Source organism: Ostrinia nubilalis, chromosome 2 (genome assembly GCF_963855985.1).
Source record: "Ostrinia nubilalis chromosome 2, ilOstNubi1.1, whole genome shotgun sequence".
Lineage (NCBI taxonomy): Eukaryota > Metazoa > Arthropoda > Insecta > Lepidoptera > Crambidae > Ostrinia > Ostrinia nubilalis.
The window spans coordinates 13,875,735-13,903,620 of NC_087089.1; the positions used below are offsets into that span (position 1 = coordinate 13,875,735).

General features: G+C 36.2%; 1 protein-coding gene across 1 annotated transcript; it reads left to right on the forward strand.

Moving 5' to 3' along the window:
- Positions 1-1,375: 1,375 nt before the first annotated feature.
- On the forward strand, positions 1,376-27,524 carry LOC135078845 (gustatory receptor for sugar taste 64f-like). Its single transcript, XM_063973410.1, has 9 exons — positions 1,376-1,490; positions 14,993-15,187; positions 15,660-15,814; positions 16,695-16,817; positions 18,213-18,367; positions 18,862-18,909; positions 19,389-19,551; positions 27,276-27,365; positions 27,456-27,524. Exons 1-9 carry the CDS (start codon positions 1,376-1,378, stop codon positions 27,522-27,524), a joined length of 1,113 nt encoding a protein of 370 aa, XP_063829480.1.
- Positions 27,525-27,886: the final 362 nt, after the last annotated feature.

Here is a 27,886-nt window from a genome sequence, read left to right on the forward strand (position 1 = left end):
AGCCCAGAGGTAGAGCATCTTTAGGGCTATCCACATGACACTACTTTTTGGGTCACCCTGTATAAAAGTTATTTACTGGATCGTTAGGTATTTAACATATTAAAACAAGCTATTTCATAAATAGAATATCAACTTACAGCAATGATGGTTTCCCTCGTGAAATAGAAAAGCTCCAACCCACTCAGCGCCACTTTGGAATGGTAGACTTGATTCATGAAACGTTTCACCTAAAAGATTTTTTAGAGTATAGTTAGCGAAATACAGTATTTGGCTTACATTATGAATATAAAACACCACTGAAGTATGATAGTAACGCCCGTATTCACAAACGATGCTTGCTTAAGTGTAGAAGCAAATCGAACGCACAGCGTTGAATAAAGCTCTGTGATTGGTTCGTGTGTCACCCTGTGCGTCCACGCGCACTGTGAGACCTTATAGTAATGTTTGTGAATACGGGCGTAATTGGTTTGGATATAAATCTTTGGCAGACACAGTTCAATAGGCTTCATCATCATCGTCATCTCAGCCACAGGTCAAAGTCAAAGTCAAAGTCAAAATTTCTTTATTTGTTTAGACTAATAAATAGTTCTTACAAATCGTCATTTTGCTCTTAAGGAGCCTCTACATGTCTCATAATCTTTTTACCCTACCAGCGCTTCGAGACCAACATTTGGCAAGTGCTGAGAAGAAGCGCCGCAACAAACTCAGTCACCACTGTCTGCCGGTTAATATAAATAAATAAATAAATAAATAGAAATAGTAGTAGTAGGTACATTTACTACACTACATTACAGGACTTACACTGCTGAATATAGGCCTTCCCCGTTTATTTTCAGGTTGACCGGGTACTAGTGGCCTGCATCCAGCGCCTTCCTGCCTCTACATTTACTAGATCGTCTGTCCACCTTGTGGGTTTAACACTGAAATTCTATACTTAGACCACATTGTTACAGTGAATTTGTACACTCAACAAAAGCCTATAATTAATTATGTAGTCTAATAGGTCTATGTGTCTTAACTTTCACCGCTGAGTCGAAGTCTCACTCTCTTCCAAAAACCAAAAACCTTTTTAGCATTAAAGTTGCTATTTTGTAACAAAAGCTTGTAGTCTCATGATCAATGAGCTTAGTATGAGTTTACACCAAACGTATTCGATCTCGAGTGCGTCAAAAAAATCTATGACGATTTCAGTTCTTGTAATTATCTGCTATGGGTCGCTGTACAATCCGTCATACATTTAATGTCATTTTTAAGCACTCGATATCGAATACTTTGATGTAAACTCGCACTACGCCCCCAGTCCCTTATGTCTACCATAGAAAAAACGTAACTCATCAACAACATTACCTCCCTGTTATAGTTTTCATTCGGAACAATGCCTAGTATCCTCAAGGGTTTCCTACTGGCCGTGTGGAGACGAGCAGGAAGGAACAGTACCAACAGACCCCTGGTCGCCAAGAGCGCCGTAGATAGCAAAAGCGATGCGTATTGTAAGGATGACTCTACACTGAAAAAAACATTTTTGTGTGAAATTATGAACGACATTTAGAAAATAATGCGCGTAAATATTTTTACAAATTCTTTACTAAATATCTACAGGGTTATTTTTAAAACACCAGCAATCTTGGAATAGATAGAAATTTTTTTGATTTACGACTTTTGAAAGTTCTTTAGTTCTTTTTTCATACTAAAATAATATTTGATTTAATTTACCGCTCTAATGTTTATAAATCTACGCTCTACGCGCATCTTCAACATCAGTTTTTTTATGCAAACGAGCGTTATCTTCATTTTGTTTATGAATGTGACATATTTTAAACCCGTTTTTACCATCAATCCCTAATTTTTAAGTGACCCTATACTATGGTAGCACATAACAGGAATTTTGATTTCATAAGGGTCACTAAAAATTGGGTATTGATGGCGAAAACGGGCATTAGACTTACAAATATCACAACATTATCATAAAAATTTGATATTTACATTGATAATGTTAAAACTCCTCATCTACGTATTGACTAAATAAAATATTTTTATGAGTATGTCATAAAATTGTTGTGTATTAAAATACATAGAGATAAAGTACAATACCTATTTTCTGGAACACAATCTTTGAATTCAGGAATCATAATATTATGTTCGTAGCTGAAAGTAAAAGTAAGTAAGTGAAACTTTAATGTGAGAGTTATTAAACAAAACACGAAACACCCTGTATTGTCACATTATACAGGGTGTTTCGTGTAAGGTATCAAGCCGAAAGCAGGTGATAGGTGAGGACTAGACCTAACGATTTCACCCTCATGTACTATGTTCTACGACTTTTCGTAGTTTAGAAGTTATCGTTAATTTTTTTTTTAAATTTTATGACCAAGTAGGATTAATTAAAGCACTAATATTATAAAGAGGAAAGATTTGATTGTTTGTATTGAATAGGCTCCGAAACTGCTGGACCGATTTGATATATTATTTCACCATTACAATCTTACATTATGATGAACATAGGCAGTAAGAAATCTGAGGTGGAATTGTGTAAAGCAATCGTAATCATTTGACCGTTCATAACGTACGATTATTCTGTCAAACGCTTTGTTTAACTGACTTTATCGTACGTTATGAACTGTCGAATGATTACGATTGCTTTACACAATTCCACCTCTGGTCAGGCAAGTAAATGAAAAATTATAATTACCCCATAATGGAGTACAGTTGTTGGCAAATAAACAGCATGCTAGTTGCAAAGTTGACGCAAATCAGTGGAGTTATGCCCTGGTCTACAATCCTCACAAGTTTACTGAGCTGAGTGTACTGGAACTGTAACTCCACCCAGTTCAAATGCTTGATGCTTTCCTTGAAATTAGTACATTTTCTGTTAATTAATATTAGAAACTACAGAAGCTTAACTCAGTCTGTGCCTGAGGCGAGTCTTCTAGTGACCTAGCCCACTTTTTTTAATTTTTTTTTTAAGGAAGATTATTAGCAATTTGTATTGCACAAATTACTAATAGTCCCGTTAGCCCCTCGTTTTAAGCTATATAAGCTTGTGTTACGAGTGGACTCACCACAACAGTCGAGCGGCTGTGGGATTCGGACCCGCGTTTCTCAGATCTCGAGTCGGCCACTCTGACCACTTCACCGTTCGGCTGTGGCTGGCCCACTTTTACACTAGAATCTGAAGTCTCGCTGACGTTTGTCATCACAAAATCACCCTCCCGTGCCGCTTCCATACCTCAGTCACTGACTAAGTTAAACGCCTAGACCTATAAATTCTTCCCGTATGAATTTCATACAGTCATAGATGAGGTTCATCTCATCTCACCTACATATTCCAACTAGCGGCCGCCTGCGACTTCGTACGCGTGGATCCCGTTTTACCCCCTTAGGGGTGGAGTTTCGTAAAATTCTTTCTTAGCTGATGCCTACGTCATAACTCCGCATGCCAAATTTCAGCCCGATCCGTCCAGTGGTTTGGGCTGTGCGTTTATAGATCACTATGTCAGTCAGCCAGTCAGATTTTCGAAAACCGGCGTAAAAAGTAAAGTGAAGTAAATAAAAATATAGGTGTACTACTGAGTAATTAATTGTGTTTTAATTAGGTACTTTGAGTACAGTAATTTAAATTGTGTGTGGTCTAAAAAGGTAATCTCTATGCATTTTTATTTCACCCGTAGGGGAAAACCTCTACATATGAGCCGACTCAAAGGGAAATAATAAATTAACGGGGCTTGCAAAAAGGCACGTAGGATTTATATTTTTTATGGTTGTATTTTTTATCGCGAACATATTTTTTTGCTGTCAATTTTTACAATCTTAATTCTCAGTTGTAAAAAGCAAACTGGCGCATACTATTTAAAACTTCTTCTCAAGTAAAAGACGTGCAAAGTCCTTGAGCTAGATTTGAATTTTTAATAATCTTTTATGTAGATAATAAAATATGAAATACGTTTAAATTCTAACTGACCCATTAAAAGTTACTATTACTACTACTATTCGTATATTTTTCAAAATGGCCTCCACAATGAGCTTCACTTTGTTTAAAAAACTAGGAGTAATTACTAACTCGTCAACTTCTACTATTATTCTACTACCGCTTTGAAATACCTACATGATAACAAGTGAATAACAATGTACCATCGGCAACAGTGTTAAATCCATTGCCTGTCATGTCGTCTCGTTCTATCGTAAATAATCGCCATTTGATGAGAGCGAGAGCAAAAACGGAAATGGATAGTTAACAGTGTGGCCGTGTGTACATTGCTACAACTTTATCATTCGCAAAAAAGTTAATCTTACCAGGCTACAAGCGCCTCAAAAGATTTTACCCACCAATGTTCGTACTGTTAAAAACGTATTGTAAGTGCTAAATTACTAAATGCAACATTTTTGTAATAAAAATACTATTTTTTGCTAATCATTGCGATAGTCTGAGTAAAGAGACAGTATAAGACCCAAGAAAAAACATCAATAACTTACGTGATTTTTCTCGCTAAATATCATGCGGTTGTAGTTCAGGAACTTATTTTCCAGATAAATACTACTTAAGATGAAAATAGCGTCGTTGAAAATCCAATAAAATAGTATTTGTGTTTTCGCCAACTGAAAAGTAACAATTACCTTTAATAACATTATAAAATCCATGATTTCCCCTCGAAATCTCCACGTATCTGAAGCACTATTTCTCATAAACATTCACGATTTCACTCACGTAAAATCTAAAAAATCTCAGAGTTCAAATTTTCACCGTGCCAATAAGTGCTAACAAACTGTCAAATAGTTGAAAAAAAAAAACGGTTCTGTTTGACGTGACGGAGATGGCATCACGATTCACGTATCTCTTTTTTTTATCACAGTGTTGCTGCTAGTGACATCTCATTCGCTCAGTTCCTTGTTGCTCTATTCCGCTAGGTATATTCACTTTATGACCTTACACAAATGATTTAGGGGCACACTGAAAACCAGCGGCGCCGTGGCCTTCGTCACCGTGGGCCACGGCACATTATGCTGAGTGGGGTCCCTTTGCAGTGGGCATCTTGTTGGTGAATGGGTGGCACTGGTCAATTTACTCTTGTTTTTATTTTTTTCTTCTTCCATTATTATGTGCCACTGTCATGTCTATGTAATTGCCTGTATTTGTGTGATGTCCATTGTAATAAATGTACCTTTCTTTCTTTATTTCTATTTACTTTGACCTCATATTACAAGTTTTACTATTTTATTGTAAAAGCGTTTCCATTGAAATGCCATGCTCTGTTCAAGCTATTGGTCAGTATACAGTGTCTAGTGTCCCAATATTAGAACGTCACAAGACGGATCGAATAAGCTTTTAATAAAATATATCCATAGAAACCTTTCATAGGTTTTGAGATGACTAACATTAGTAATTTTGTAATTAATTACATAGATAAAACTTACACTATATTATTAGAAAGATTACTTATGTGCTTACCTGACATATAACACCCAATGTATAACTGAAAGGCAGGATGCGAAAGGCGAAACTGTACACCACCATAAAATACGATTTCAAGTACAATCCAGAGTCTTCTTGCTTAAGGGGACATTTTATAACCGATTTGTAAATTGTGACAAAATAAAGAAAATAGTCAGCTGAAAAAAAAACATAAAATTAAAACATTTCGTAATCATTCATCCTTATGTCGTTAAGAGCCCTCTCAAATTAAGAGTTTTTTGAAAGAATATTTGTAATTTGTATTGCACAAATAACATTATACGGGACTATTCCCACCTCTCGTTCCCACCACTGCAACTCCTGTGTAGCCAGGATCTACAGCTGGACCGCCACAAAAACCCAACCAATGAAGGTCAAGTTTGTCCCGGGGGAAAGTTAAACTGTCATTGGACCCGCAACGAAATTAATCAGAAGAACATAGGAGGAGTTCGAAATTAAGGTTCGACTTCCCTCCATTGCAAAGCGGATGACAGGTGACAAACAAAGGTTTAAAACCTTTAAGAAAAGATTATGCACCATGGACAATAAATATCAATTAAGGAGCATATCTTATGAGCAAATACAAATAACATTACTTATAGACTCTCATACATATTAAGCTAAATATGCTTGTGTTACGAGTCAGCCAGTCCGACCCCTTCACCGTTTGTGTTAGTCTATCGTGACTTCAATCATTGTCATATTAAAATTGAACATACATACACAAAGTACACAGGGTGTTACTTTGCATCCTTGCCATATTCACAGAGATAAAAGTAGGGAACAATTACCTATTATTTTAGATAATCAAGATACTCCCGTAAAGGAAGCACACTGAGTTTTTAGTCAATTTAGTTTTGCATTACAAATTGAAATAAACCAATTTTGTCTCGCACATTCAACGGGCGCAATTGAAATAAACAGTGGGCGTCAGTTTTTTACAAAAGTGTCAAAAATAATTTTAAAAACTCTAATAGATATTTAAAAATACAGAAGATTATCGATTAAATAAAATACACACATTGTTTTTTTTACTGATTTGTGTTCAGTGTCATTCATTAGTTACCTTACTCATCTCCTTACCAATTCCAACGAAAGTGTAGAAAAACATTACAAAGTATATTTTTCTTCTCATTGCTCTGACGGCGTGTGGTGGTGGCAATATTGATTCGATTATTTCTATTTTTTCTATTGTAGACTTGAAGTTCACACTCATTTTCCAATAAAAAAAAGCTGAGATGTAACAGGACATCGCAAACGCTGATCCAGCTGTGAAAAATAGTGTTCAATGAACATGATTATCGAATAAATCCTGGCATACTACATTATTTTAATAATGTTACTTAAGTTTGTTACTATAACACATAAAAGCTACTGAAACTATTGTAATTTATAGTTTAAACATCAAAACTTAGGCTGTAATTTACACGATATTGAGTCAATACGATTTTTTTTTAAATTAACAATCGAAAAGAAAAAGCAAAAGATGATCGATATGATTAAAAAAAATATTCTTATCGGCCAGTACTTTGTGATAAAAACTTTACTATTCGCGAAATGCATTAAAACCTTAAAACTGCAGTTATTAATCTTTTAAAAAGTACAGTCGCAATAAAATTTTTTTTTTTTTTTATCTGAGCATGTATCGGTCAATAAAATTGTAACATAAAAATTTTATGATATCACACACAGCTTCTCTGGTAAGGTAGGCTTCTCTGCATCTATTTTAACATCTACCTTGTTGTATTATCTTATCTCAGTGAATAAAATAAATCTTTAACTAAAAAGTATTTATCAACTCAAAAAATAAAATATTGGTCAAATTACTTACTCATATCTTTAGCCGAGAAACCTGAATAAGATGCGTTAACTAAATGAACTGTCAATGTTATAGTCTGTAACAACAATCCGGGTATAAAAACGAAAAGGAAATACGGCGAACGCCAAGAAAACCTGCAAATAAAAAAAGACAAATGGGACATCCCAAAAAACATAATATTTCGTCGTAAAACAGAGACAAAAATACATTGTGACATTTGCAAATAGCCCTAAAGAGGGCTTAGTGTACTCTCGAAATAAGTGTCATGGAAGACAATCATGAAAAAACCAATGCGAAGTAATTTTTCAATGTGATGCATTCGTATAAATAGAAAGAAAGCGACTTCCTTATTTTTATATACAGAATAATTTGTACTAAGTATGTGACATCTTTAAGTAATAAATACTTTTTACTTTTACTTTTTTACTTTTATTTCTGAACGTCTCATTCTTGAACTTAACGGTTTTTAATAAACAACCCATGCTCATTGCATTTTAAAAGCATACCATTATAATTAGCAATTGCTACTTACGCCCGTATTCACAAACATTACTATGAGGTCTCACAGTGCGTGTGAACGCACATGGTGGCATACGAACCAATCACAGAGCTCTATTCAACGCTGTACGTTCGATTTGTTGCTTCACTTAAGCAAGCATCGTTTGTGACTAAGGGCGTTATATGCGTAGTAGCATGTGTGTCAAAACATAGTACAAAAAAGAGCATATTTTCAGCTTATTTTCAGCATGTTAGTAAGTAACATTTTATGAGCTTAATTAACTGTTTCTTTATTTTATTTGGTTTGCGATTAACTTTCTAATATCGTCCCATTTATTATTGGAACTGGGTCGAAGGACGTCGCACATTTATCAACTCGGAAAGGGATCGTAACCGTATCAACTCGAAGCGGTCAGTATTCTTTGTATGAAACTCCATACTGCAACACACACTTATCCGCACCGTAACGTAAACGCCTCATATCGCAATGAGGGCTATCGTTTTAGCGCTCACCAGTTAGCGCCACTGTAGAGTAAGGTCCTGTCACTTGCTAGTCGCGAAGACAGTGGCACCAACTGGTGAGCGCTAAGTGATAGGAGGACTATCGCATTTGCACTCATCAAGATGGCCCCACTGTAGAGTAAGGTCCTGTCAATCGCCAGGGGTGCCAACTGTTAAGTATAAAAACGATAGCCCTCATTGACAGCGCGCGAAAGGCGATGACAGTTCGCAAAGGCGACACGGTGTTGATCCCTTTCGGAGTTGATAAGTCTGCTAATAGCCGTCGTAATAAAATTAAAACGAAAGTATTTTCACCTCAACCGATCACTGTTGCGATGCAAAAGCCCTTGAATCGGCATAATCCCAGCACATTTCCCGACCAGATATAATATTCTAATCAAGTCATAAAACAGTAATTTATTCCGCCTCCTCATTTCTTTACTAAATAAACCGTTTGTCAAACAACAACTGAAATAAAAACATAAAATTATTTGACAGTCCGAAGATAAATGATGTGTCTATCATTTATTATAAATGATTTTATTGGACACAACTAATGAAAGACATTACATCTAATTTAGATTTAAAATATTTAGGTTGTTTATGATTCGTGAGTACTGAGTAGTAGCACAAATGATTGTTCAAAAGTATGATTGATGATTTGTCAACAATTTCGCCTCCGTTGGACTCTCTCGATCCAGAAGTCCTGGATTCAATCGCAAGATGGGACACAAATTGAAGTTCCGAGAAGAAAAGGTCTGTGGGAGTTTGAATGGCACCTTGAGATACAGTTTCTAGATATTAAGAACTCTAAAACTACACTAAGGCTGAGTTGCACCACCTACCTTTGACCGTAACTATAAAGATAACCGATGTATTTTGTATGGAGTTTGACAGATTTTTGACGTCTGTTAAAGTCAAAGTAAGATGGTGCAACTCAGCCTACGTTGTAACAACCAATTTTTAAGAATACTTAAATTATTCGGTGTATCTGCTGAACTTATACCCGTTTTCACCATCAATCCCAAATTTTTAAGTAAATATGGTAACACATAACTGGAATTTTGTTTTCATAGGGGTCAGTTAAAAATTAAGGATTGATGGTGAAAACGGGCGCTAATGACCTTCCAGATCAACTTGTTATAAGATAAGCTGTCGAAAATCTAGCAAACTCCTGAAATATCAATGGGAACTCCTAGCTACAACAAACACATTATGATGAAATTATGAAATTTGTCAATAGTGTAATCCCAGATTCTAATCACATCTCTCGAATGGGCCAGCTGTAATCGCAATCATACTAAAGGAGTGGGCCCGCCTTTTATGATAACCGTTCGATTTGTACCTAAAACCAGCAGTTAGGGTTGGCAATGCTACTAAAGATGTGTTTGTAGAAAAGCGAGAAATTAATGTCGGTTTATTTATTTATTTATTACATACCTACTATATTTAGCCGTTACATCTTTAATTTAAATAGTGTCTTAAATCCTCTTAAAGGTTGAGTAGAGACTTAGGTAGTCGTAGGTTTATTAATTTAGCCAAATGAAGAGATAAAACAAGAAAGTTTTGAAATGCTTTACTCAAACCAGCTTCTAAATCGGTCCAGCCGAAGGCGAGATAATCGCGGACAAACTTACAAACTACATCGCAGGTAAATCTGACAACCCCCTTTTTTAATTCGGTTGAAAAAACTGCGTAGCTTTCATAATATATTTTTGGATTAAAATAATCATAATGACTGTGTGATTTCACAACTGGCAGCTTAATTTTTTGGTATAAATTCGATTTTGCAATAAAAATGCTTAGCCTGTGAACTGTAAAAACTTTACCTATTACTATTTATAGATCTTGGAACTTAATGAATCTTAGGCTGGGTTGCACCATCTCACTTTGACTTTAGCAAACGTCAAAAATCTGTCAAATTCTACAGGGTGTTAGGTAAATGGGTATATGAGCCGACACTAGCCCATGTTAACATGGTCATATAAATGGTATGGTGAAGTCAGAAAATTGATATTTTCATTTTAATTATTTTAATTTTCATACAAATCGGATTTTATAAAATTTATTTTGTATGAAAATTAAAAAAAAATAAATGATGATATCAAATTTCTGACTTCACCATACCATTTATATGACCATTTTAACATGGGCTAGTGTCGGCTCATATACCCATTTACCTAACACCCTGTATACAAAATACGCCTATACGTTATCGTTATAGTTACGATCAAAGTTAGGTGGTGCAACCCAGCCTTAGTTAAATTTTTTAAGCATGTTCCAATATTGACGGTTGCCAACCCTGACAATGTCCGGACCTCCATTTACATTTCAATATCAAAGGCTACGGGTTATGCAAATCCTACGTCGAATTGTGACGTCACAATGTCACGAAGGGTACCTTGGTACGGTCGGGGTTTTTAATCTTTGACACAATCACAGTTAATAGAGAACGTTCACAAGTGGATGGGATTCTAGCGTTCTAATAGGCGATTCCACAAGGTGGACAGACGACTTCATAAAGGTAGCAAGAAAGCCGTTACCAACCGGCCAACCTGAAAATCAATGGGAAGAGGCCTTTGTTCAGCAGTGGACGTCCATCGATAGGAGAACTGATTTCGATATAAGAGTTCCATATTATTATGTCAAAGATACATACCTTATGTTAAAGACTATGAAAGAGACAAAATTGGTCCAATAGTTTATAGTTTTTGGCTTAGAGTAGGCGCACACCGTTGATTTTTCGTCGGCCGATAGTTTAGTCGGGCAGTTGATCAGTATGGGCATGTATGGGAGTGCGCACACTACGCCGATTCGATTTGGCCGATTCTTCATACAATTTAAAATCGGGCACAACTATCGGCCAACTAAAAATCCACGATGTGCGCATACTCTTAAAGAGTATTTAGATCGTCATTCACAATGAAACAAAATTAAATGCACAAATCACATCAAAACTGATTTTTAACATTATAAAACAGTAGAAAGTAGGAAAAAAACAAAATAAAATCGAGTTTTATAGAGTTACTTTTTAAACCTTGTGAACAGCATTCCAAAAAGGTTCGATACCACGTCACAAAATGCTCCACTTATTTTTTATCGGATTAAAAGAAAAAAAAGGATGAAATACTGGCCAGTTCAACTGGAGCTTTTATTAAATCAATGGAAAGAATCGTCGAGTATCATCTCCAGCAGGCCGTGGCGATTCGATTATATCGATATTGAAGGTATTTTCCCTATATTCGAATCGAAATACAAGTCGCATTGGACAGGCGATTTAAAGTGGCAAGACAATATTTAAAAAAAATGTTCATTAACATCTTTGAAAAATGGTGGCTCTATCAAAAATATCTATTCGTGAAGTAAATCTTAAAAAAGAGTTTTATTTTATAATATAAGTAGGTATATCTGAAATAGGTTAATTAATTAGGAATCAAATGCTCTTAATGTGTCAGTACATTAAACTAAAACACTAAGGCTGAGTTGCACCATCTTACTTTAACTTTGACAAACGTCAAAAATCTGTCAAACTCCATACAAAACGCACCGGTTATCGTTATATTTACCGTTACAGTAAGTGGTGCAACTCGGCCTTAATGCATAATTTAATATACTAAAGTTTAAGTAGGTACTCTTCAAATCCAAAATAAGTTGGTAGAGTCGATTACTAAATTTATTCAGAAACTAAGTAGCATTCAGACGAAAAAAACTTAATAATACCTTACCTGGTCTAATGCTTTGGATTCCAGTATGGTATTTTTATATTAAAAACAAATTAAGCCCAACCCACTAATTTTCAATGTCTAAGAAGCAACTCTGGTTCCGTATAAAAGTATAAAATATGATCTCAAACATTTTAGAAAATGCTTTAGAAAAATGGATAATATGACTTATTATTTTGAGAATTTCCATTGCGAAAAAACGTACAGAACTCTAAAAAGTATGTAATAAAGTTAGACCAAATAAGAAATAAATGTTTTCTTACCGTTAAAGAAGCTGACAGTACTAAAATTCTGTATATTTTTCACGTATTTTTTCCTTCAAAAACCAACAAAAACCGTAAATCAAAGCGTCCAGACCGTTTATGGAACTCGCATGATAATAAAGATGTCAGTTTAACCAATTTGACATTATAATCAAATATTCATGACGGTCATATTTTGACGTCAACGTATTTTGTGGGTTAGTACCTAAGGCCTTTCTAAGCTTGAAATATTAATGTGAAAGCCAGTGTATTCAAAATCAGTATTATTCCAAAATCGGTGTTGATCAAACATAAACTATGTCGATCGGAAACAACGAATCAGGGAAATGTTTAGGTAAACGTCAATTCAATTGTTTTCAAGGGCTTAGTCAATATTATTATGTAATTAATTTTATTAATAAGTCATACGAGTGTACCTTCATTCTAGATATATTAAGGCATTTTCACAGTACAAACATCTTTTGAATGATTTTTTATGAAAATTAATAGGAATTCGAAAAACATTAACTTTTTTAAAACACGAGCAAAATGATAATGGGGCTCAAAATGCACCCCTTACAAAAAAATTTACTCTTCTTGTACAAAACCATAAAATGATATGAGATGAGTAATTTATTTCCTAAAACGTTTTAATTATTTTATTTTTGTTCTCAGCAACAAACAACTTTGAACTATACAAGGAATTGGAAACAATTAATTTCAAAGAATTGTCAAAGGCATTGGAGAAAGAAAATGGGTAAAAAAATAATAATTATCTGACCTGCATGTTGTTTTATTAAAATCACAAAATATAAGTTTCATGCATTTTAAAATACGTATTTTTATCATAATGCTATTTTTTAGGATAAATACACTAAGCGGTATTCATATCAAAAAAAGGAAATCGAAAGGTAAAGTTCATTATTTCACTGAATATGAATTCACTATCATCGATCTTTATAATAAAAATATACTATTTTTTCAGTCACACCACTCCGAGATCCAATGAAAAGACAACCTCGGACTCAAATAGAATTGTTCCATAAATCAATGAAAGTACTGCTAATTTATGGACAGTGCATAGGTTTGAACCCCGTCACCAACATAACAAGTGAGGATTACTCCGAAATGAGGTATGTATTACGTAGTATCCTGAAACAACGATACACGGTACATCACGCGACACAACGCTACATCACGCGACACGACACTACATCACGCGACACGACGCTACATCACGCGATACGACGCTACATCACGCGATACGACGCTACGTGATTTGATTATTGTTCATCAGAACAAGTTAGGTTGCGTCTAAGACTGACATACAGGCTGCAAGCAGGGACTGGTTGTTGGTTTCAACACGCTTTTAATTTAGTACAAGTAGCGTCGCATTTCGTAGCGTCATATCATGTAGCGTACTTTCTCATAATCAGCATCATAGCAATAGGTTTGTTTCTGCTATTTATGTTTATATGCCTTGTCTCCTGGTTCCTCGCACATAGCTCGCAGAGCTGATGGCCGACGCTAGGGTAGAAAAGTTCTCGAGTGGCGACCACAAGCCGGAAGCATAGTGTGAGTTGGCTCCCCACTAGGTGGACCGACAATCTGGCAAAGGTCGCGGGAGGTGCCTGGATGCGGGCGGCGCAGAACCGGTCTGTGCTGTTGTGGAAATCCTTGGAGGAGGCCTTTGTCCAGCAGTGGACGTCATTCGGCTGAAACGAACGAACGAATGCCTTGTCTCCTGGTTTTTATAGTTCAAATTAAAACCAGATGTCTATATAATTATGGTTTACAGATTCACACCATGTTCACTTCGATTTGTATACAGCTGCGTAATGTGTGCAAGTCAAGTCGTTTTCACGGCTTTCTGTGTACAGAGGCTGATGCGGAATTATGTGTCAATATCGATGCTAGGTAAGAAACTAGATACTTTTATTATAATACCCATAGTTAACCAAAGTATTTAAGCAAAAAAGTTCTTTTTCAACCGAAAAAGGGCGTTTAGTTTTATGGAATTCGAAAGGTTACCGAAAAAAAAAAGCAACTGTTTTTTTTTTCTCTTCAAAAGAACCTTTTTATATTTAAACAACTGATTGTAAAAAAATTAGCGGAATTTCGAGTAAACCTAAACATAACTTTTATTCTAATAAGTCCAGTAACGTGAGGATTAACTTTAGTAGGTAGTAGAGATATTCAGTTCGGTATTTGAATTGTTGTTGTTACCATGAAAAACAAAGTTTAGCGCGCATGATATTCTATTTCCGGTCCATGAATTTGGAAAAAGGTCATCCATATTGCATGAGCGTCACTCTGGCACACCGACTGAATTAATTTTACATTTCAAAACATGACGAGCTTATTTTAATTGCCACTAGCGCCAAAAACTATGTAAAACTATATGCTATTCCCGTAAAAGAAGTATTTTTTTGAGTTTAAAGATAGGGTAAACTTCCAGTCATTGGACACTACCAGTAATTGAATAAAACACCCCTTGAAACGTCTATAATGAATATTATTCAAACGCCCTTATAACTTCAGTCGAAATCTCTTGGTTGTAGAAACAGAAATCCTATTTTTAATTGAATAAAAACCCATCCAATACCTGAACTTATATGGCCTTTAAGTATCCAATGGCTGGAAGTTTACCCTAGACAGTATAATAAAGAGATTTTTTTAACTAGGTGTGCGATATTTTCTTGAAATTTAACGTGACCGCTTTACACAACTTTCTTTTTTTGTCTACAAGCTCTCATTTTTGCAGCATTCATATCATTCTACTCCGCAACCGTGATGACGACTATTGTGTTCATCCAGATGGCCTCAAATTGGTCATCACTGATGAAGAAGATAGTCAACTCTTCATTGGACAAGTACATTGATGTCACTGTGCAGAGAAGGTGTTATATCACCACCATGATCATGTTGGCTTTGGCTATATGTGAGTATAAACTATCGTGTATTGGATGGGAAAACTTTAGGCAGACCTCAGACTCGGTGGACTGATGACCTGGAGAATATCGCGGGAAGCTCCTGGATGCGGGCAGGATAGGATTGATCGTTGTGGAAATCCTTGGAGGAAGGCCTTTGTCCAGCAGTAGACGTATTTTGACAGTTGAAATGAACGCGTATTTATTTATGATAAAAAACTGTAAAAAACTTTACAGCCATACTGTTGTGTTTGGCGTGATGTTTACTTATAATGTTTTCGTAAACATTGTTTTGAAAGACTTGAAACTTTTTGTTTTAATACGAATGAGTTGAGAGACTAAAGGCATTTTATTCCACTAATTTAAGTGAAGTTATCGTGCTCTTATTTGTTTGATGTTACGTGACCTTTTTAACTTAATTTGGATACCTTTGATCACTGACTTTCTCTCGTATTTGTAATAGTGTTGCTCCAATCGTGTAATTTAATTGCTTGCTTTTAGTCGAAAATCTTCTATCTCAGAACACAAAAATAATGAATGTCATCCACTGTTCGGCTGACAACGTATCCATATACGAAACGTTTGTTGAAGTTTCGTTCCCGTGGTTCAAAGAACTGGACTGGACCGTTCCTATACCTGCTGGAATTTTATTGCAAGTAAGTTAATTTAGTTAAATATACAACCTAAAACTAGTTTATAGTTTGTATAAAGCTTGGTCAGTTGGCCTTAGGCTACGAACCGAAATTGTTCAAAGTAACGATGCACGAATACGTAGTGATGCGAATCAGACATGCAGACATCGTAGGAGTATCGATAATTTGGATAACATCGATCTATAAATCTATTGTATTATTAGCTACTAGGGTCGCCCCTCGACTTTGTACGCGTGGACCCCGTTTTACCCCCTTAGGGGTTGAATTTTGCATATCTCGCCGTAAAAACTATCCTTGGACTTCAAAGAACATTTAAAAAAAAGAATTGGTAAAATTGGTCCAGGCGTTGTTGAGTTATGCCCTAACCAACACATTTAGCGATTAATTTTTATATTATAGATAGATGGTAGAGGTATCAATGTGTTTGTCACTCATATCAATAGGCGTGAATATAATAAATCTGTGACTGAACTAACTAGCAAAATATTATGATTAGTGAACTCGTTATGATTTTTTCGAGTAAACATGTTAACACTAGCGAAAGTGTAACAGAGAATACATACCGATTTTTATCTTCTACGAGTATATCCTCATCCTTGTTATGGATCTATTGGTGCTATAGGTAATATAGATAATCGATATCACTTTTGTCGACATTTACGAGTAAGTACTATTGGTTTAGCCATCACTATACATAGTCTGCTGGTAGTAGACTAGACAAAACAATATGTATTGTCCACTAAAGTTATATGAAACAAGGCATGCTAATGATGGTCTGATGTAGCAAGCGAACTTGATCAAGAGTACATCGAGTAAGGTGTAGCTTAAGGCGCATAATTCTGTAAACAAAAAACCAATTATTCATTATGAAATGTCCTTTTAGTTTTTCAACGTCACCGCAACTCTAAACTGGAGTTATTCCGACATCTTCATAATCTGCATCAGTTTGTATTTGGCATCAATATTGAAGAAGATCAACGAAACTATGGCTCAAGTGGATCTAAGGGTAAGTTTTGAATTGCATTTTTAATGAGTTGATTTTTATAAGTAAAAATCTATTGTTTCCATTGAAAATAAGGTTGATCTAAGTTTCATTATGAAAGTAAAGAAAATACTAGGTTTTGTTGGCACTAGAAAATCAAGGCCAGACCCGTATCACAAGAGGCAAACAAAATGCCCAATCTCTACCTACATCATCATCATCGAATCAGTTACACATTTATGGTAGACTAGCGGCCGCCCGCGACTTCGTACGCGTGGATCCCGTTTTACCCCTTTCGTCTATATTACGCGGTTTAGATTTTTTCATACAAATGTTTTTTCCCGCTAACTCCCGTTCCCGTGGGAATTTTGCAATATCCTGTTGTAACTAAGCTTTAAGTTTACTAAGGTACCTGCATGCCAAATTTCAAGCGTCTAACTTAAGCGGTTTAGATTTTTCATACAAAAGGATTTTCCCGCTAATTCCCGTTCCCGTGGGAATTCCTAAGTATCCTATAACCTGCCCAGGAGTATGAAGAATAATTGTACCAAATTTCGTCAAAATCCGTCGAATAGTTTTTGTTTCTATAAGGAACAAACAGACGGACAGACAGACAGACAGACAAAAATTTTACTGATTGCATTTTTGGCATCAGTATCGATCACTAATCACCCCCTGATAGTTATTTTGAAAATATATTTCATGTACAGAATTGACCTCTCTACAGATTTATTATAAGTGTAGATTATTAGTAGCTTCTAGTTATTAATTTCCTTAAATAGTAAAATATAAATGAAATAAGTGAATAAATCAAAAAGGTGATGCTGAAAACTGCACAAGTACGAAATTTACAACAACCAGAAGCTCGGAACTGCGGAAAATTTACATTTAGTTCGCTACAATCTAGAAATCCTGACCATCCTTTGTGATCAAGCCATGCAGGCATATTAAGACTGATCGCTTTTGTGTTGTAATTAATTCAATGCTTTGTTTCTCTGCAATGTTTTAAACTGATCACACTAGTACACTAAAACATGGTGCCTACGTTTCACGATTTTTTGGTCAACCTTGTTAGAACGTGCTTTCAATGTTTATTAATTAATGAGTATTATTTACAAGTCGTTGCAGCCTGTGATAAAAAATAAGTATATTTACTTTAGAGCTTTGTATTTTTTTAATTAATTTATTTTATTGTTAAGAAAACAAAACAGCATTCTATCACACATAGAGTTTCTCCCTAGGATATTTGAAAGAGATCACTGTTTAGCATGCCGTAAATTGTGCCGCCATGACGAATTGTAATATAATACGATCTATAACAATTATATCCTGATGTAAAATAAAATGAGTCAAGTAAACAAAAAAAAATATTTTAACATTTTTGTCCAAAGTTTCGTAAATATTATTATTCTTACACAGTTCTACCACCCGACCTTCTGGTCCAACATTCGCGAGGACTACACACGGGCGACGCAGCTGATCGCGACTTTTGACGACAATATCAGCGGTCTGATGCTCATATCGTTTGCCAGTAACCTCTTCTTCATTTGCCTTCAACTGTTCCATATTTTGTCGTAAGTATACTCGACACACGGACATTTAATAATTAAATTAACTAAAAAACTATTTTTTAATTTGTGCATTTTATTATTAATCATGCTTAAAAAGACTTCGTTCGTTCGTTCGTTCGTTTCAGCCGAAAGACGTCCACTGCTGGACAAAGGCCTCCCCCAAGGATTTCCACAAAGACGGGTCCTGCGCCGCTTGCATCCAGGTACCTCTCGCGACCTTCACCAGATCGTCGGTCCACCTAGTGGGAGGCCTGCCCACGCTACGTCTTCCAGCTCGTGGTCGCCACTCAAGAACCTTCCTGCCCCAGCGGCCATCAGCTCTTCGAGCTATGTGCCCCGCCCACTGCCACTTGATTTTAGCGATTCTGCGGGCTATGTCAGTCACTCTGGTTCTCCTACGGATCTCCTCATTTCTGATTCGATCACGCAGGGAAACTCCGAGCATAGCACGCATAGTAAAAAGACTTAACAATATGTAATATTTCGATATTTTACAGGCATGGATTGCAAGAGAAAACCGGGAACAAAGCGGACCCATGCGTTGCGTAAGTAACAACTAATTTAGTGACAGTAAGCAATACTGGAAAACACAATGTGGGACGTCCACCCACAAGGTGGCCCGACGACCTGATAAAGGTAGCAGGAAGGCGCTAGATGCAGGCCGCTACCAACCGTGCGATGTCGTTTATTTCAGTTGCTAGTCTTATATTTCAAAACTAATGTGAAACTGTCAAATTCTGCAAGTGTAACTTTTAAAAAATGCACTCAGGCTTATTATTTAAATCAACTTTTTCGTACTTTTGACACCTGTAACTGATTTTGTGGCAATTTTAACTGGTATTCAATATGCTCTATTACGTTTGAAGAGACCGTAATCTCATGTTTTAACTAAATATATTTTTTTTCTTACTGACACATGCTGATTAGTGGCCATCTTTGGTTCTAGCTACTTTGTACTTACTATTATTATTTTTTCAAGTTGGAACCAAAATAAATGTTTTTATTTCTTCTTTCTTTCTTACAGTAATGAAAAGGTATACAGCTACCTCATGTACTTCCTCTTCTCCTTGACGTTCGTGCTTGGCCGATTCCTAGCGGTGTCGATGGTGGCGGCCAGCGTCAATACTGCCTCTAAAGCACCAGGACCGATATTGTATGGGGTACCGGCACATGCTTATTGCAATGAGGTAGGTTTCTGTTTGTGCTCGGAGTTTTCAATTTTTATTCAGAAATTAGAAGATCCGAGGAAGAACCAAAGTAACAGATATCATTATCATCATCATTTCAGTCATATGACGTCCACTGCTGAACATAAGTCTCCCCCAATCAGATCTTCTCATTTTTGATTTGATCTCGTAAAGAAACACCCAGCATAGCCATGTGCATGTGGATTGAGTGATCCTTGCTTCAATCTTAACAAAAATCGAGGAAGTTTTACTTAAAATATGTTAAAACATTGCGATGAAGTTTAAAAATTTGTTAAACCTAAGATAAAAATGTTATGGCCAATAAATAGGAGCACTCATACCGCACGCTTTAAGAAAACGTCAACATGTTTATTTCAGAAAATAAAGCCTTTCCACTTCTTTTTATAGTATAGAAAAATTGTTAAGAATATGTTAAAACTATTAACAAATTCAGAAATTCCTTGCACGTCCCGTTCCAAAGTTATGACGATTATTTAGGATCACTCACACCGCACACGGGCCGTACGAGTGCTCTTCAAAATAATGACTTTTTATTAATAAATACGTTTTATTTCTGTTGGGAAATGTGTGCAAACTGACGAGCGAATTTGTTAAAGAATAAGTGTGACAAAACTTAAAAGCTGAAGGAAGAAATTAACCTTTATTCTTTCCTCCAATATGCCGTGTGAGTGATCCTTACTTTTACCTCTATCTGCTCATAACTATGTAGTTCATAGGCAGACTGAGATAGTATCTAAAATTGTTAATTGTTTTTAACAATTATTTGGCATATATTTTGCTTTTATTAAGGTCATAATTTAAGAAATATCAGGCTTAGATGATTCCTAAAGGAAAATGTTGATTAGGGTACGTATGATTTTTTATTTTGAGAGACTGTATGTAGGTATGTCAAGTAAAACAGAATGTTAACATAGAATCCTATCCTACTAATATTATAAATGCGAAAGTTTGTGTGGATGTCTGGATGTTTGTTACTTTTTCACGCAAAAAACTGCAGAACGGATTTTGATGAAACTTTACAGTATTATTGTTTATAACCCAAAATAACATATAGGCTATAATTTATGACGATATATGACAAACTAAATTTCACGGGGGTGAAGCCGTGGGCAAAAGCTAGTATAATACAGGGTGTTTCAAAATACCCCCTAAAGCCTGAAAGGGCACAGAAACTGAAACAATCTGAAATAGAAGCCGTTGTTCCTATTGTCATATCTTGAACGGTTTTGGAAATAACGTACATCGAAAGTTTCCAAAAATATCGATATGAATTCCCTCACTATCGATCAGCTGCAGCGGGGTTCATCGAACGCAAATCATAGACTTTGTATTTTTCAGAATGTCAATTAGCCGCATTTTTTGCCTACTTCCTTTATCGATGTGTTCAAAGCATGTTTGTTCGTTAAATAAACATTTTAAATAGGTACTCACTAACACTTTACATGTGTACGTACATTTGAAAAATTTTGTGAAAACTTCATCTATCGAAACCAGGCCACTTGATGGAAAAAAAATCGTAAGTAAATAACTTTTTCCGATAGCAACATCACTACTAATGATAGTTTTCAAACATTCTTAGACAACAAAAAAAAAATAAAAAAATCCGTGAAATTCCAGGTAGGTTACGTTACCGTACCTTTAGTCGAATTCTGTTATTATTTAATCTTTGAAATTGCATTTCCGCCCATCTTTCCGCCCCTCTTTAGCTTACTCCTAGTACCTTTCCTGGTACCACCAGGAGTAAGATTGAATTGTGTTCCGTATAAAAATAAGCATTTAGTAACCCGTTTGTAAGTTCACCATAAGCACCAATAAGGCCTCATAATTACGGAGCCGCAGCGCATGATAAACACAAAAAATATTGATGCGAGTCGGGTGAAGTGGTGTGCCAACCTCTCTTCCCGCGGTGAATCCTTCAGCGAGTATTGCCACGCATGCCGCAACAATAAACGCCGTGTGAGACGCATCGAAGCCATCCGCAGGATTCGGCTGCAAATAACGTTCCATTTCAAGAATACGCGACTTAAATCGCTTTTCCGTAAAAGCACTCATGCACACACAATGCCAATGTTTGAACTCAGTTGGTCGCACAGCGTAAGATGCCCGGCGTCTCCGTAAATGAGGCCTTAGTTTTATTTCATTTTTTTATTTTAACAATTTGTTGAGTAGTCATTGGATACAGAGGCGTTCACATCATATTTTACAAAATCCTTGCAAAATGGGTCTTATTTAAGCAGCAAAAGGTTGATGTGAACGCATCTGTACCATTATTATTATTTTGTAATAATTTGCCAATAATAATAACATTAATAGCGGCATTTAAAAAAATGCTGAGAATTTAAAACAATTCTAAAATAATAATAATAACAACAACAAAAAACGTAGGTACATTTTGACAAACATTTTATTTAGTAAGGCAAGTGCTCAAAGAAAGGCCAACGTGGAAGCAAAAGTACTAGGGAAACATCAGTGCTTGAGCTTAAGCATTTTGGGTTTTCAGTTTCTTTTACGAAACCCTAATAGACAGTGATTGTAAACATTTTTACTTAGAATTTTTTTTGGTGGCATGTTTTGAGTTTGCACATTTGCATAGTAACGGTTGGCACCTTTTAAACCCGCGCGTTCGCGGGGGCGAGTGGGGCGCCTTATTACATTTTTCAAATATCCCAAAAATGAAATTTTAAGTTGGTATGAAGAACATGACGTCATACTGCAGCATCGTATCGTACAACTCCGTGTAAGTTTTTCCCTCCATTCGATAAAATTTGTCGTAACAGAAAATCAAAAAACATTAACTACTCACATCCATAATCATTATTTCAAAACACATAAATGCCTAGTCTACTAGTCAGGCATGATTCATGCATGATACAATATCGTAATACTAACTTACCATCAGGTGAGATCGCGGCCAATTGTTAAACTATTCATTTAAAAAATATGCTTTTATTTACTCATAAACCTTTCTTTAATAAATTTCAAAATCGTCTCGTACTTTTAAACTTAAAATCTTAAAAATCAATTAAAAATTAAAATAATACCCAAAGAAAATGTTGGCAACCTCATTAGTGAGTGGGCTCGGGGGGAACACCACCCCCCGCCCTGGAGCCCACTCTAACGGCTAACTCGTGCGCAGCGCTGCGCGCCTGGTACACAATGGGCCGAAATATGCATTGCGTACTAATTCCGGACCAACAATATTTTTTTATACACAAATAATTTTAAACATTATGCCTTTTGTATGTTAAACTTTTGGTGGTACAATAAATACTCTTAAGATTGTGTATGTAATTCTAATTCAGCAAACTCTTACTGTAAACGTAAACTTATTACAAAGGTAATGCTAGAACATAATCACGGGATGCCATTACTTTTATGCTTAAACTAAACAAGGCGGCTGAATAAAGGTATGGGAGAAATACTAAGTAGGTGCGCGTTATTGACACTGCACTGATATCAGAACGTGTAAACATTGAGGCTCAGTCAAAGAGAAGGTGACCTTTGTTCCTTAACTCGCCGAGCCTATTATTTACTTTGCGTGTTTGAACACATTCACTCAATGTTTTGTTAAATTTAAGTTTAGCCACTACCTACTTAATGGCATGTATTTAATCGTTTTGTAATTATCTCTTTGTCAAACAAAATAAATCAAAAATAGCAAAAAAAAAACTGACCTTTACACGAAAAACGCAATCTATGTAATTCAAACTTGGCATCAGCTTTCGTCTAAGCACAACTTATTTGAATTGCATACTCATCTGTTTTCGGAATGCATATTTGGCTAGCTGATTCTGGTTTTACATTAATTGTAGAACAGTCATGTTTCTGATGTTGCAGTAAGTTTAAGAGGAAAGTTTATTATTAACAGAGATGCAATTAATGTTCCCGTGTAAACACGTTTAGGATTATTATCTAGTACAATACTTTCTAACAAGTCTGCAATGCAATGTCTTTTCATGATTGTAATTTGTAGTGTTTTTCTTAAATGAATAAATTAAGGTACTATTTGGAACCGAGCTGCCGACTGTAACTGCTGACAGCACGTGCAGCGTCCCGTTGTTGTCTACGTCACTCACCATCAAGTGACAATGGGACGCTGCATGTTTTATCATATTATTATTAAGGAGGTTAAAGATTAGTTCGGTCCATTGGGGCTTCGGTAGCTTAAAGGTTAGCCACCGGGATTGCGGAAAACGCGGGTTCGATTCCCACACGAGATCATCAAGGTTCGGAATTCGAATAGTGTTCTATCTTTTGATATTAGTAGGTACAGAGTCGTTCACATCAAGTTTTACAAATGATTAAGGCTGATTTACACGTAATAAGTAGGTAACTAAATTTGAATTTGCATGTCGTTTAAATGCAATTTAATCACTTAAAATTAAGTCTTAAAGGATGATTTTCACGTATTATGTAGTTAAGTAGGTAACTAAATTTTACCTTCATTTTTCGGGTAAGTTGGTGGGTGGGGCTTGTCACTTGACACCTTTTGATAAGCAGTTTAATACGTGTAAATCAGTCTTAGGCTGCTTTTGTAAAAGTGAAAATTATTGAGGGACGCTTTAGAATGTTGATATGAAAATAAATTTGAGAATTCAATAACATTTCTTCTATTTTAAAATGAGACGTAACTTGGTAGACAAAGTAGGTACATAAACGACATTCCTTTACCTGCGAAATAAAAATTAGCGTACTAAAATCATTGTTAAAATGTTGTTGAAATGTTGCATTGTCATAATAAGAAGTTGCAAAAATTTGGCATGTGGCACGATCCCGTTCGCACCACTTTGCACTGCGGAAGCGCCGAAAGATCGCGACACCGGCCGTCGGCTCTTCTTTGATTTAGTCGTTCATATGCTTCGTGCGTGATCGGTGTGTTTTCCTATCGCTTAACTACTTTCGAAAGCTTTGTGTTTTGTGTTGTTTTGCTACAATGGCAATGTTTTCTAATTCCGAATATTATGAGATGATGTTGTGTGTGGGTCGAGCTGATGGAAATTTAACTCAAGCCCGTGAACTTTATCGGGAACAGTTTATCGAAGGTAGACCGGCGGCTGACCAGCGACGGCTTCCGTCGTATCAGTGTTTCCATGATAATTATGGTGACACGTCTCCATTCTACGGGCTCTTTTCATCGATCGGGTTCTAGTGGACGCCCAAATACAAACGAAATGCGTGCAGAAGAGGTTCTGCAACTCTTTGAAGACGAACCGACGACCAGTACAAGGCGCGCCGGGGCGCGACTTGGAATGAACCATGTTTCAGTTTGGCGAACACTGAAAGAAGATGGTCAACATCCGTACCACTACCGCCGCACACAGGAATTGATTCCTACTGACTTTGCGCCGCGAATAACCTTTTGTCAGTGGTACCTAGCGCAACTGGAAGCCGACCCGAACTACGTGAACCGTGTTATTTGGACGGATGAGGCTACGTTCACTAGGAGCGGGATTTCCAACATCCACAATGAACACGTTTGGTCGCACGTAAACCCCCGCGTATCTCGCCAAGGAAATTTCCAGCATCAGTGGCGCCTCAATGTGTGGGCCGGAATTTACAATGGCCATGTCATCGGCCCTGTCATTTTACCCGCGCGCCTGAACGGAGATAATTACCTCTCCTTCTTACAAACGGACTTCGAGGACGCTATTGACGACATTCCAGTCATCGAAACGGAGTACTTTGAACAGCAGCGAGACATGGTATTCCAGCACGACGGCGCTCCCGCACATTTTGCTCGTAGTGTACGAGCGCATTTAGATCGAAGATTTCCAGGAGGCTGGATCGGACGCTCGGGACCGATACCTTGGCCTGCCCGTTCTCCTGATATTACCCCGTTGGACTTTTTTTTGTGGGGTTTTGTGAAAAACCAAGTTTATTTTACGGACTGCCATACCGTGGAGGAAATGGAACAGCGTGTGAGGTCTGTGTTTGCGTCAATAACGCCTACCATGGTGCGAAATGCAACACAGGCCATATCAAGACGGGCAAGAATATGCGTGCAGCAAGGAGGACGTCATTTTGAGCCACTTTTGTAGGTATGTACCTAACCATAATTTTGAATGCTTGTTGTTTTGTTAACGACGTGCGTGTATTTTTTTCTCCGTAGGTATTAAATAATAATAAAAACATTCTGTGCGCCTAGTCAATACTAGGCGCACAGAATGTTTTAAAGAGGCGTGGCCGGGGGCGTGAACATAGAAAGTTGCTCCTGGTCACTCCTGGTAGGACAATGAACCCAAATTAGTGATGGGAATTTTTATAATCGATATTTTTATTTTACATAAATTTACCCGAAATTTGAATATGTCGCTATGACTGTAAGAAATTAACAAGGGACTCTTTATAGACGTCTATTAAATACCCTTCAGTTATTAGGGGTTTTTTTGTAACACCCTGTATAAACAGGACACAAAACACCTAAAGTATGTACCTAGGTATGTCAAGTAAAACAGAATGTCTAGAAGAGTAGTTAGCCAATAGGAATAAAATATAAACAGGACACCTAATACATATTAGATTGCATTGGTTTTGCATTGTCACGTCTGACGAATCGGAACAGTCTCACAAAATAAAAAATCATATGTACCCTAATCAACATTTTCCTTTAGGAATCATCTAAGCCTGATATTTCTTAAATTATGACCTTAATAAAAGCAAAATATATGCCAAATAATTGTTAAAAACAATTAACAATTTTAGTTACTACCTATCTCAGTCTGCCTACGAACTAATGAGCAGATAGAGGTAAAAGTAAGGATCACTCACACGGCATATTGGAGGAAAGAATAAAGGTTAATTTCTTCCTTCAGCTTTTAAGTTTTGTCACACTTATTCTTTAACAAATTCGCTCGTCAGTTTGCACACATTTCCCAACAGAAATAAAACGTATTTATTAATAAAAAGTCATTATTTTGAAGAGCACTCGTACGGCCCGTGTGCGGTGTGAGTGATCCTAAATAATCGTCATAACTTTGGAACGGGACGTGCAAGGAATTTCTGAATTTATTAATAGTTTTAACATATTCTTAACAATTTTTCTATACTATAAAAAGAAGTGGAAAGGCTTTATTTTCTGAAATAAACATGTTGACGTTTTCTTAAAGCGTGCGGTATGAGTGCTCCTATTTATTGGCCATAACATTTTTATCTTAGGTTTAACAAATTTTTAAACTTCATCGCAATGTTTTAACATATTTTAAGTAAAACTTCCTCGATTTTTGTTAAGATTGAAGCAAGGATCACTCAATCCACATGCACATAGCATAGCCCTCTCATAGCACGCTGTGCAATTTTGAGCTTATTTACAAGTAACAGATATTTTATAGCCCGTAGAATTGCCTAACTTATGTGGCAGTGGACGGGCCACATAGCTCGTAGATGGCTGTTGAGGGAGAAAAAGTTTTCAGGCAGGTCTCCTACTCAGTGCCAGTGGACCGATGATTTAGTGAAAGCTGCGAGAAACGTCTGGATGAGGGATGCGAGCGTAGGACTAGTAGTTGTGGAAATCTTTAAAGGGCCTTTGTCTTTAAAAGGAACGAAGCAGAAATAATAAGCATTTTTAGTACTTACTCAATAAATATTTTTGTCGCTATCCCACTCTTGTGTGATAAGTACTTTATGGATGAAACTATAGTATTTAGAGTATGACTTGGACTTGTATTTTTTAATTATCTACCTTTTTCTATTTTATTTTTCTGCAGGTACAAAGATTTATCGAACAAGTACATGGAGACAATGTAGCGCTAAGTGGCCTTCAGTTCTTTTACGTCACTAAAGGACTTGTCCTAACAGTAAGTTAACTTTTGATCAAATTGTAATTTCAACTTAGTACCTAGCTAGTAAAGTACGTTGTCTTATTCATAAACTACTGCTCTTTTTAGGTGGCTGGTACGATTGTGACCTACGAATTGGTGTTGCTACAGTTCAACGGGGAAGACGCAAATAGTTAAAAAACATAAGTTATGTATCTTTAATCTAACGATAATCTACATTCTTGTAATTTAAATAGTTACATGTTTTCATTATTTTTGCTTCATTTATTCTGCGCTACATTTTTGCTAAAATAATGGCAGAATGTAATTTAGTAAGTTTTACTCTTATGTTTTTCTCTAAGATGTTAAAGTGTGTTAATAATTAAATTGTATCATTAATAGCGTTTTTATTTTTAGCTTAAACCAGGTTAATAAATACATAGCATCTAGCATCTTGGTTATAATAGGTGTTCGTTTTTAACAAAAATGCTACATTTATATGGGAAGGTATAGTCTCATCAGTGACATAATATTTTCCCATTTTCTTCCATTATTTATCA